The sequence below is a fragment of the Callorhinchus milii genome, unplaced genomic scaffold (genome assembly GCF_018977255.1).
Source record: "Callorhinchus milii isolate IMCB2004 unplaced genomic scaffold, IMCB_Cmil_1.0 Scaffold8, whole genome shotgun sequence".
NCBI classification, from domain to species: Eukaryota; Metazoa; Chordata; class Chondrichthyes; order Chimaeriformes; family Callorhinchidae; genus Callorhinchus; species Callorhinchus milii.
In genome coordinates, this window is record NW_024704749.1 from 24,245,170 (window position 1) to 24,257,233 (window position 12,064).

The 12,064-nt window shown below is 43.1% G+C and overlaps 1 protein-coding gene across 3 annotated transcripts in view; it reads left to right on the forward strand.

Annotated features, from left to right (window-relative positions):
* Positions 1-12,064, forward strand: part of LOC103188887 (DENN domain-containing protein 1A) — a 197,697-nt gene that overhangs the window by 111,994 nt on the left and 73,639 nt on the right. For all 3 annotated transcript variants that reach the window (XM_007909051.2, XM_042337821.1, XM_042337822.1), the window contains exon 10: positions 8,017-8,117. In XM_007909051.2, coding sequence (XP_007907242.2) covers positions 8,017-8,117 — 101 coding nt within the window. The remainder of the gene's footprint in view (positions 1-8,016; positions 8,118-12,064) is intronic.

Here is a 12,064-nt window from a genome sequence, read left to right on the forward strand (position 1 = left end):
AGTCACCAGGTTCCTTAATGCTTCCTCGAGCACCACTGAATAGCTCAAAGCTGCTTCTCTGTCCTCACCAGTGAGCTCTGACCTTCCCAATCCCCTTGTCCCCTCCAACAAAGCCACTCTAGAGTTGTGTGTAAAGCTACCGAGATGGACACGACCATCTACATGTTGATTTGTATGTACATGTGATTTATCCAGCTTGTCTTGCAGGTGATGCAATCAAAAATTTCGAAACTATTCGTTGTTACGATTCCTCCAAATTAATCATTCGTTCACCTGAAAGCTGTCTGCAGCCTTTACAAATGTCTTCCTTCTTTCGCTGTAAAAACAGTCACTAGACTTGGCATTAATCGGGAGGTGCTTTGAAATGTCAACAAAATACAGTCCTGTAAAAATGCAACTTTGGAATGAATACAATGAGCAAAGTACATGTATAAGCAATGGAACGACAGGACAGAGTGAAAAGCTTTCTCGGTCACTTTATTATTAATGTTCATTTTGGCTTAATTTTTCAGGTATTTTCTCTGCAAGTTACCCTTTGCATTCCCACCCCTGAGCAGGTGTACATCCACCTGCTCCAGCCCACCGACATTCCTCTGCAATATGACAAGAGGCAGGTGCACATAGATGACCAATGATCTGTCTCATTTGCATCATTTGTGGGACGTGTTTATCTACAGGTAGCACCTCCCCAGACCCTCTGACGTTAGCCAGGCACCAAATGGGAAATCAAAGCCCCTTAACTTGACAACATTCAGTGCTTCTGAATGTATCTGCTAGGTCACTGAGCCGTCTCGGGCTCTATAAACATTTGATGCTTTTTATCATTTGTCTTCTTTGTTTTCTATACTAATTGATTCTGTCCTTGTTTAGTTTTGAGGAATGATGGGCGCTGTAGTACATCTATCTGTGTTAAATATTAATGTGATTACTCATACCTTCCTGCCCTCAGTCTGCTTCACTTTTTAAATGCTCCGCTGGTTCTGTCTATATGAGGAAGCTAAGTCACTTATCAACCCTGTCCTGATGTTGAGCAATCACTTTTTCCAAAGTTTAGGCAGCTGTGTTCCCGAGAGCATTGAAAACAACAGGCTGTGGGGGGAGAAATCACTGCTGATCTTTGAATTCAATCTAAATTTAAATAATGCTTTAATACGTGTGCATAATACAGTGTGAGGAATGGAGGCTTTTTTCAGAATATGAATAACGGGTGCAACAAATTCTCCTAATAAAAATTAGTCGATCTCTCCACATCTGTATGTGGGATTGGCTGTCAAGTTTCGGCCACAAATATACAGTCACTCCACTTTGGTGTTGTATCAAATGCAAGGATTATTATTATTATAAAATGTTAAAAACAAGAATTTGCTAGGCATAAAATTGTGGATTTATTGCTGTAATTTTCTATGTCTGGTGTGAATTTTTAACACTGCCACTTCCAAAGGCCAGCCAGTTTTACTGTCGTACTTTCCTTGTATCTCTTAAGTCCTTTAACACTAATCTGCCACCTCAACCACATATAAAGAACTCTTATCCTATCTAATTTACTTCATGTTTGGCTGACGGGGCTGTAGTAGTACTTAGGCTTCCATCAAGTAGGTGAAGGATAAAAGATTGCTTGTGGTTTCACATTAATGACCTTATAGACATAATGCACTCAAACTTGAGCTACACTTGCTGTGCACTAATCAATACTGTTACAATGTACCACTGAACACAGAATGTCAACATTTTCCCTCTTAATAAGCCTTTTTTTAGCTGTTAAAATATAATGGAATTTCCCCTTAAAAGGCAAGATGCAACAGCATAAAACCAATGTGTTAAGCAGCCATATTGCTGAAGCCACCCAGAAATAAAAGCTTACCATGTTTCAACAACATACTGTTCCTTCATTACCTTTGAACCACCACTCCACACTATATGAAGTTTGCCATATGCTGTGTATTCTGCACATGCAGTGTCAGCTCGGATGCAGATGCCAGTATTGGTGTCTGAATGCTAGCATTGAATGTAATCGCATTAAAATATCTAGGTCATGTCACCAGTGGGGGCGCATAGGTGTCCATCAGTGAATATATAAATGATGCACATTGAATACTGGTGATTTACACAGAATAAACCACGATAGGTGGAGGAGCCAAAGAATACATAAACTGTGCAGGCATGAGTGTTCAGCTTGTGCAATCTGCATAGTGTAAATTAGTCATTTCATGTCTGCAGGTTTGAATCAGATATCCTGAACCTGTGTGGAAACGACCTGTGCATTTCCACAGCAGCTTTTCTTAGTTTGAGGGTAGAACTGGCAAGTTTAATAAAATTGCTGCTGCTGTTCTCAACATTCTTCTTTCGAAGCGAGTGGAAATGTAGCGATTGTAGTAGTGCTGAATGTTTGTGAGAGTTTGACAACATTATATGATTGCTCTCGGTCACCAGGCTCAAATCACTGGGCTGGTCTCTGCATTTACTGAAGAGGATGAGAACGGGGCTGGGGCAATGATGATTATTTGGCATCATTCAAAGTTAGCGATTTTACTTGTGCAGGTTTATTGTCGGAACATTCACTACAAGTTCACGTACTTGAAAAATATCAATTTAAAAGGTCATTCCATCCATGGCCATTTTATATTAAATCTCTTCCTGTTCATTTAAGGAAATGATGAGGTAATGACCTGATCAGGAGCATTGGATTAAATGAGTCATTCAACCCAGTTAGTTTGGGTTACTGGTTTAGCAAGTCAGAGGGCTCAGGTTCGAGCCTCACACCAGGACAGGCTAATAACCTGGTCCTCAGATACAGAACTGAGGCAGCGTGGCATTGTTGGAGGTTCTGTTCTTTGGTTACAGGATTTTGCTGTGAGATCTGCGGTGGGAACCGATTAACAGAGTAGTTCAGTGATTGTGTCATTATGATTGTGAGGGACCTGAATTAACATGCACTCTGTCAGGAACACGACTCCGGGTCCTGGTAGCAGCAATGAGATGGCTTTTTAAAGGTCATCATGATAACCGGCAACCTATTATAGCCTTGTAATCACCTTTCTGACATGTCTGGAGATGGCTCCCCCATTGAGTTCACAAGTATAATCTTATGCACTAATCTAACTTGTTGTACGGTTGGTTTCCTCTCCTCAAGGTGCTGAGTGACTGCTGTGGGGCTAAAGTTAGTTATGACAGTAACTTGCCCAAGTAACCAGTCATGGCAATGATAAAGCAATGATAATTCAGTGATGTGACACCAAAGAAGAAATTACTGCAAGAAATGACTTGGGTTTATGAGGTTCATAGCCAAAAATGTAATAATGAAAAAAGTTTGCAAGTCTTGATGAATTTTTCATTGACAGTATTATATTCAGACTCCCAAAAGTTTTTTCAGCTGTCTTACACCATATGACTTGCTATTATGGCTTCCGGAATGTATAATAAGAACAGTGTAGCCTTATTTCATTGTGTACATCAAGTAAATAGAGCCTCCCCAAAATGTTGCTATTTTATGCATTCTTCCAACCTCCTGACAGCATTTCTTTCAGAAGAATGAGATAAACAGTTCCCTGGATTCCAGGTGACTTAAGTAAGCAGCAAGTGCTCAGCCCAGAGGAAGAGGGAAGGGCTGAGAAACATTCACAGCAATTAAACGGAGATGAGAGCGAGTGAATCAAATGAAATGAATAACCTCATTGCCGGAATTTAGCGCTCACTCCTTTATCAGGGCTGAAATTCTGCTTTACACAAAAGCGACTGAGACTGCTAGTTTTTGTAATCCAAATCCGAATAGCTGTATGTGGAGAAAGCTCTCATAAGTAGCTTGGTGAGACTGTAACAATGAGTTTGCTCTTACTCGTGAACCGGAAACCACCTGGAGGTTTGCTGCTCAATCACCAGCCTGTCTCATTATAAACAGCTTGGTTTCACTATAGTGATCACTAATCCAAATGATGAATGCTACACGTGTGCTATCTCCATGCTTGACAGAAGGCGTAACCAAGGCTTTTCTCCCTGGAATCAGGCACAGCAGTCAGTACAAGCCCCAGTTGGTGTAAACGAGGTTATCTCTGGGCCATCCAGTCTTCATGCTAATTAACGGCACTTTCAATTTTTTCTCTCTCAGGTTTACAATTCCTAACGAAACTCGCCATCTCCCTATTACAGAGTGGCAAACGGATCAATGCAGATTATATAAATGTAATGGCATTTCAGCAGTGTCATTCAATTAAATGGCACATATTGATTGGTTTGGACTCAGTAAATGGGTGAATGTTATTGAGAGTAAATAGTTTAGTTCATAGCCTGATTGCTTGTGTTGTCAGTGAACTGTTCACTCTCTCTCGGGACGTGTTGACAAATTATGCTGGTCTGTGTTGGCGTAAAGCATTATGGTGACCCTTTGTGGAATAATGAGGCACCTTTACCTGAGAGACAGTTGAACAATACATAACCATTTTGCTTCATTTGCAGTCATTGCATGCCAGCCAGCCAGCATGAAGAGAATGCTGCAAAACCTACAATATAGACTTGCCTTGCTATTAATGAGACTACATGGTGTTGTGGAAATGAGCTTAATTAAGAAAAAAAATGGTTTTGTTATGAGTTGAACTAGTGTTTGTGTCTGCGTTGTAAATGGTAATTGGATCCAGTGCAGTTCGTTGTGAGCTGTAATTCCATACGCATTTTATTTAGAATAGATTTGTTGGCCTGCCAATCTTACAATGTCACAGGTATGAGATTTGCACAACATGCCTGTTAACATATTCAATCTTCATTAGAAAAGTTTTGAAAAATTCAGTAGGCATTCTGAACAGAATTTTATCGATACGCTTCTGGTTCTCTTTACATTAACTTTTACTTGCTGAAATCTCATTTAGACACGTGTAGATTTTAGGTTGTTGTTGGCCTGATTTCATTGAGGACTGTGGAAAAGTTGAGCTGAGTTGCTTAAACCGATATTAATTTTGAAGTTACCGTGCACTGGTTATGGTGTGGTACAGAATTAGCACAGGCTCTGATAATGCACACATCATGAGAGCATAATGTGAATGTGCATCGACCCTGGGGTTGTGGAGAGGGTTGTGATGCAGTGACTTTCTGGAAACGGCTATGAATTTTATGTGACTACCGCGATGGTGCCTGGATAGGAAGCATCAGTAATGCATGGGAACCATTGCCATTGTGTCTTGGAAATAACCTAACTACTGTGTGTTGTATGGTAATGATGTGCATTTGTCCTAGAGGAAAAGCAGGGTTAAACCATGTCCGTTTCTGTCCTGATCCAAAGTCCCGACATTGTTAGATTTGTTTTTATGTTTAATTTGAATCAACAAGAGAATTTATTTTCTTAAATGTCCCAATACAGTGTCTGTCAGGATTAGACTTGCAGTCTGGACAGTACAGGCAGGTAAGCATGAGGATTGAGCCGAATAGAAGAATAGCCGTTAGAGTAGATATCAGTGATTGGCATTGAGTACGTTTGCATCTTCAGAATGTTCAGCTTTGCTGTAACAAACAGGCAAACAGTAACTTGTTCTTTTCGTGGTAGAACTACTTCAAGGAGATTTTTAATAAGGTTCTTAAGTTAGATAAATTAGGTTATGTTTTCTTTTGACATTTCCTTCCCAAGCCTGCCCCTTCTCCTCTCAGGCTGACATATTTATTTCTGCTATGCTGCACACCCACTGCTGATGCTGGACAAGTGGGGAACCTCATTGCTTGACTGCATTGATGGAATGCAATGCAATGTGCTTTGTGACATATGAAAATTGCGAGACTACTTGGAAAGTTGGATTTCCGATGCAAGCAGGAGCAGCTCATTAGGGCATGGTCTACAGAGAAGGTGCTGGTAGCTTAAAGTTATCATCAGAGCTTGGTTTCCATAATCAAGGATGGTTGGTAAATAACAGGTCAATGCAACACTGTTACTCCTGTTTTCACCCTTCGGAAAGGAGAGGATATGAGAACTTTAAATTATTTGTGGACTAACCCGATAAGACAAATGTGTTTTTTTTAAATCAATGAGTGGAGGGTTGAGACTTGTTTATTTTATTTAAAGAAATCTTTAGCCAGACACATCACACAAGCACATGTAGGTTAGATTTCTGTAATGTGTAAATTGAGTTCCTCTGTTGCTTTTGTGCTGCCAGTTTACTAATAGAATGAACTTTATTGGACTCCCGAGTACTGATCCCTTGGAGGCAAAGTGGATTTGATGGAATTAAAAGAGATTGATAATTACCCCGTGATGAATATTCATAATGACTGGAGACTTTGGGCAAAATTTACACCAAGTGATTTTCTGTTGATTTGCTGTGTGAGGTTTGGAGGGGTCACTCTGGATATCACATTGAAGCTGAACAAAGGTGACCTTTACTGGCGTTGGGCTCACGTCTAGCGTATTTCTCCTGCAGTTGGCAATTTTTAAAAAAATCATTATATTAAATGGGAGAAATTATAATTTCACTATAATGTGGGGTGGTAAGGCAAACACAAAAAAACATTGTAGGCTTGAGAAGAGGTCAAATACTTGAGTGAAATTTGTCAATATCATTTCAACCATGTTACTGTATGTGTTTATTTGCACCACATATTCTACCTTCTGTCTCCAGTACAGGTGGAGTGTTTGGTAAGATTTGTACCTGTTTTACCCTGGGACAGCAATGGGTGTCTAATAGAGGTGAAAGGTTTTGTACGTTCAGTTTACAAAGGCCAGAGTGTGACTTAAACATTTGATCGAGATTTTTAAACATGCAAAGAGTGAAGCTGGAGCTGTTTATCCTTGCCCATCTGAACACTTGGGATTCTCTGGCCTGAGCACACTCTCTCTACCTGGGTTGTTTATGATCTCAGCGACTCCTCAGTGGACGGTGAGGTCACAGGAATGAAGAGCTGCTGAGCCGCTGTATCCTATCACTTGCTCAAGGTCTAACAAAAAAGGTTTATGCCAGTTGTGCAAAGGCAGAGAGAAACGTAGGGAGTGGCCTAAACTAATGTTTGTACCATCTTTATATTGTCATTTATGGTATTTAACTTGGTGTTTTACCATCGTTATTCATAATGTTACTTGTGATCTTAAGGTGCAGAGTTTTGAGCATCGCAACATTGCAGAGAAATAGCAGCTCCTTATAATCAGTATTGGGAGTATAGCCTTCAGAAAGTGGGACTAAAATGCAGCTCTAAATTTACTACAGCTGCTCCTTTTAAAAAGTCATTAATAGGCATTGGGTAATGGCACTTGCAGTTTTCAGTTCAAGGCATTGAATTTTAGAGTAGCTTTCAGACTGAAGCTTTTGATCAGTGCCACTGTATTTAAATGCAATGAGCATGCCGAGGAATAAAAATACTTGCAGTAGCTTGAGGTTGTATTTCGTGAAAAGAGTACGTGACCCGCAGAACCTAGCAGTTATGTGTACAGTCAGATTCGGTCCTTAAGATCACAAGTAACATTATGAATAATGATGGGATGTTTTCAAGTCAAACACCGTAAATGACAGTGATTGAACAGTCAGCGCCTTGTGTGTTTTGAGGCTTGCAGGATACACTGTCAGCTTTTACAGATGTCTGGAGAGTAGACTGAATCTCTTCAGTTTCATGGCCCAGTACACAGGCTCCCAGCGGTGTCCTCTCTGGAGGAAGCTGTGGGCAAACTCTACTGTTGGTTAAGAAAAATTATTGTAGCATAAGTCCTCATCGTAATATTCTCCAGTGAAACCATGGAGATCAGGTAATAATATAATTACAACAGACGGGGCTAGCTAGGCTGGAGATTTTCTATGAGCTGTCGCTGAGAGTGGATGGGGGGGGTGGGGGAGGGTTGATGCATTTGAAATGAAGCCATTGTTTATTGTGATTACACTTTTATGCTAATCCTCTGAAATCTTGTGCCATATGATGACTTCTTCCTGCAGGTATCAATAGAAAATAATCTATTGCCTGTGGTATCATTTCTGTGTGGAGGGTTGGCTAGTTGGGTGGGTCCATGCTACACTATCGAGGTATTAATTTACCAAAGAGCATTTGTGTTTTATCTTTCAGTTAACGGCCTGCGTCCACGGCTCAGCAGCGATGCTGTATCCGATGTATTGGCAGCATGTTTACATTCCCGTCCTCCCTCCACATCTATTGGACTACTGCTGGTGAGTGCTTATTTGAGTGTCTGAAGAAGCTGAATGCAGGGAATTAATAAAGTTCTCTTTATTACCCAATCAATAACTGACACTCACCTTTGCGAAGTGCGAAGAGGTTTTCAAATTCTTTATCTCCAAGATAGATAACATCCACCTAGCCACCTCCTCCTCCTGCCCCATGTCTCTCCCCTCCCATCCCCATTCCTTCTCCATCACCCACTCCTCCTCCACGGCTCCTACCACAGGCTCCAACCTACTCTTCTTTCTTCCTCTCATCCTCCATCACCCCGATGAAACCCACCACCTGCTACCCCCTCCCCACCCAGCTGCTGGTTGCTCAACTCCCCCTCTGCTCATTGCTGGCAGACACCATAAATCAGTCCCTCTCCTCAGGCTCAGTCCCACGCCCCCTCAAAACAGCCGTCATCACTCACCTATTTAAAAAACCTACTCTCAATCCCTTTAACCTTGCACACTACCATCCCATTTCAAACCTACCCTTCCTAGCCAAAGCCCTGGAATGCGTTGTTGGAAACAACAACAACATTACATTTGTAAAGCGCCTTTCATGTTGGGAGGACGTCCCAAGGCGCTGGACAGACAGAGTTACTGATCCGAGCTGAGGGTCAGAGTGAGGGAGAGGGGAGGACAGGGGAGAAGCAGGGTTCATTCCAAGGCTCCATCCTTGGCCCCCTTCTTTTCCCCATCTCCATGCTCCCTCTCAGCGATGTCATCCACAGACATGGGGTAAACTTCCACACGTATACGGATAATACACTAATCTACTCCTCCTCCTCCAGCTACGACTCCCAGTCACCTGTTCTGTTACCTTGTCTGACAGACGTCAAGGCCTGGATGAGAGCAAACTTCCTGCAGCTGAACGTTGACAAGACGGAAGCCATACTCTTTGGCTCCCATCAAGGCTTTCTCTCTTGCAGTTAAGGCCTCTCAATCCCGATCTCTCCTTAAGTCTCACTGAGCCCATGAGCAACTTAGGGTCAGGTTCGTCCCCAGCTAACCTTCATACCCCACAGCCGGTCCTTAGCCAGGATCTGCACCTCCACCTCCCAACACATTGCCCGCCTCCATACGTACCTCACTCCAAAAGCTGCTGAAACCCTCGTCCATGCCTTCGTCACCTCTTGCCTTGACTACTCAAACGCCCTCCTCATTGGTCTCCCCTGCTCCGCTAAATTCACAAAATTCAACTAATTCAAAATGGCCCTGGTCAGGACGTGGATGTAGGGAAGGGAGGACAGCTGTGGGTTGAATCTGACACCTAGGTTTTGCACCGGTTCAGCAAGTCTAAGGGATAGGCCAGGGAGTTTGAGGAGGCAGAGCCTCAGGATAGAAGACGTTGATGGGAGCCAATGAGTATGGCTCCTGTCTTGTCAATATTTAGTTGCAGGAAGTTTTCGCTCAACCAGGCCCTGATGTCCGCCAGACAAGCCAAGAGAACATCGGCGGACCTGGATTTGCAGCTGGAGGAGGAGAAGTAGATTTGTGTATCATCCGCATACATGTGGAAGTTTACCCCGAGTCTGCGGATGACATTGCGAAGCTCCATCGAGCTGGAAATGATGAGCCAAATGTCTGTGGTGTAAGTGATGTCCATGGTGTAAATATTGAACATTTCTATTTGGTTTCAGTTGAAGATCCTCCTAGAGTACAAAAATACATTCAATCTCCTTCCTTGTAACTCCACTGCCCTTTCTGTTTTAAAAAAGAAAAGCCCTTATAACGTAACTTATTGACTGATACAGAGTGATTTTAGGTGTGTGGCCGAAGGGTGACACACTCCCCCCGTATCCTTATCTCTATTGCAGAAAAAAAGCACATTGACATGATTAATTCTTTAGCCATAATAATAATAATAATAATCCTTGCATTTGATATAGCGCTTTTCACGTCGGGAGGACGTCCCAAAGCGCTTCACAGAACACACTGTAAAGTGAATTGACTGTATATTTGTGGGCGAACGCGGCAGCCAATTGCGCACAGCAATGTCCCACAAACAGTCGTAGATTGAAAATGACCAATTTATTATTGTTTTTTGTTTTTTTGGAGGGATTATTATTAGGCTCTGTGTGGAGTAAGGAAACTTGCCCAAGGTTTCGCCCTCTGCCTGGAATTGAACTCAGGTCTCTCGCTTGCAAAGCGAGTGCTCTAACCACTGAGCTACAGGACTCCAAATGCCATGAACTTATTGAAAAATGGTTTTGCCCTCTGGGCTAATCTAGGTAGTGAAAGCTCAGCCTTCTGAATGTGTGTGTGGTTGACAGAGCAATCTTATAGAGTTTGGAATTGTGTGTGTGTGGGTTGGGTGTGTTTGACAATCTGCCAACCCCACTGCTACAGACTGGCAAGAGGTGGCAGAGGACATCCCTGTTTGGAGTTGGGCAGAAGACAGTTATTCACATACCCTATTGTGATGGATAATCGAGATTCTGCTGTGGAGAAATCGGCTTTAGTTACTCTGAGTGAGGGAATCTTTAGCATTGTGCTGGATGAGCGCGACTGATGGGTTCTGCATTCAGATTCCACGTACCCAAAGGAAAAAAAAATGACAAAACCCCACAGAGAGCCGTCAGATCCAGGAGACTTGTCCTTAGCCACTGATGTCATTGCTTGAGTTAACTCTACATTGCAGAAAAGCTGCTCAAGACACTTTGTTCAATTTTTGGATAATTACTGGTACGTAAATCCTCACTTAGTTTACATTTATACCTCAGAGATTTATATTTATTAGCGCCTTTCATATTGGGAAGACATCTCAAGATGCTTTACACAGCTTATTAATGCAACATAGGAGCATTTATTTTTGTCAGCCAAGTGATTGACAAACGTGGAAACCATCACCTTGCTTAAGATAAATAAGGTTAGCAAGATCCAAGGCTTGTGGGCCCCAGAGTGTGCATTTGGGTACTGCTGGTGACTAACCAGCTAAAACCGCATAGGTTGCCATCGAGGGTACCGTCCAGCAAGCTTTCCTGCTGCTTGTCCAGCTAGGACTACCCTACCCGTTAGGGCTTTGGCTTGCAGGGTTAACAGTAGTTGAGTGGGAGGATTCCCTGCCCCAGTAACTGATCTGCCATAAAACAACTTGCATTTATATAGCGCAGCAGAGCCCGATGCCGAGTCAGGGGAGGGGGAAGGTGACCATAGGCACAGTCGAAGAGGAAGATCTTCGAGTGCAACCTGAAAATGGGGAGAGAAGGGACAAGGCGAAAGTATTGAGAGAGAGAGTTCCGCAGCTTTCGGGCGTAGCATGGCTTCCAATGGTGGGGCGGAGGGTACAGGGGACGAGGAGGTCGGAGCAAGATGAGTGGAGGCAGTGAAGGGGTGGTATAGGGAGAGAGCAGGTTGGAGAGATTGGGGGGGGGTGCCAGGGAGTGATGGGATTTATATACAAGTGTGAGGATCTTGAAGTCAATCCGCTCTGTGACAAGAAGTCAATGGAGTTTGACAAGGACTGGGGTAATGGAGGTACGGAGTTTAGTGCGAGTGAGAATGTGAGCGGTGGAGTTTTTAATTAGTTGAATTTTGTGAATAGGGGAGCAGGGGAGACCAGTGAGAAGAGCGTTTGAGTAGTCAAGGCGGGTGTTGATGAAGGTGTGGACGAGGGTTTCAGCAGCTTTTGGAGGCGGGCAATTTGGCGGAGGTAAAGGAAAGTGGTCCTAACCAGGGACAGTATGTGGGGTACGAAGGTTAGCTGGGATCGAATATGGCCCTAAGTTGCTCACAGGTTCGGTGAGTCTTAGGGAGAGATCTGGTTGGTGAGGAGGTCTTCCGTCTTGTCAGCGTTCAGCTACAGGAAGTTTGCGCTCATCCAGCCCTTGACGTCTGTCAGACAAGGTGACAGAACATCCTCGGACTGGGAGTCGTAGCTGGAGAAGTAGAATTCGGTGTTGTATGCATACATGTGGAAGTTGACCCCGTGTCTGCGGATGACATCG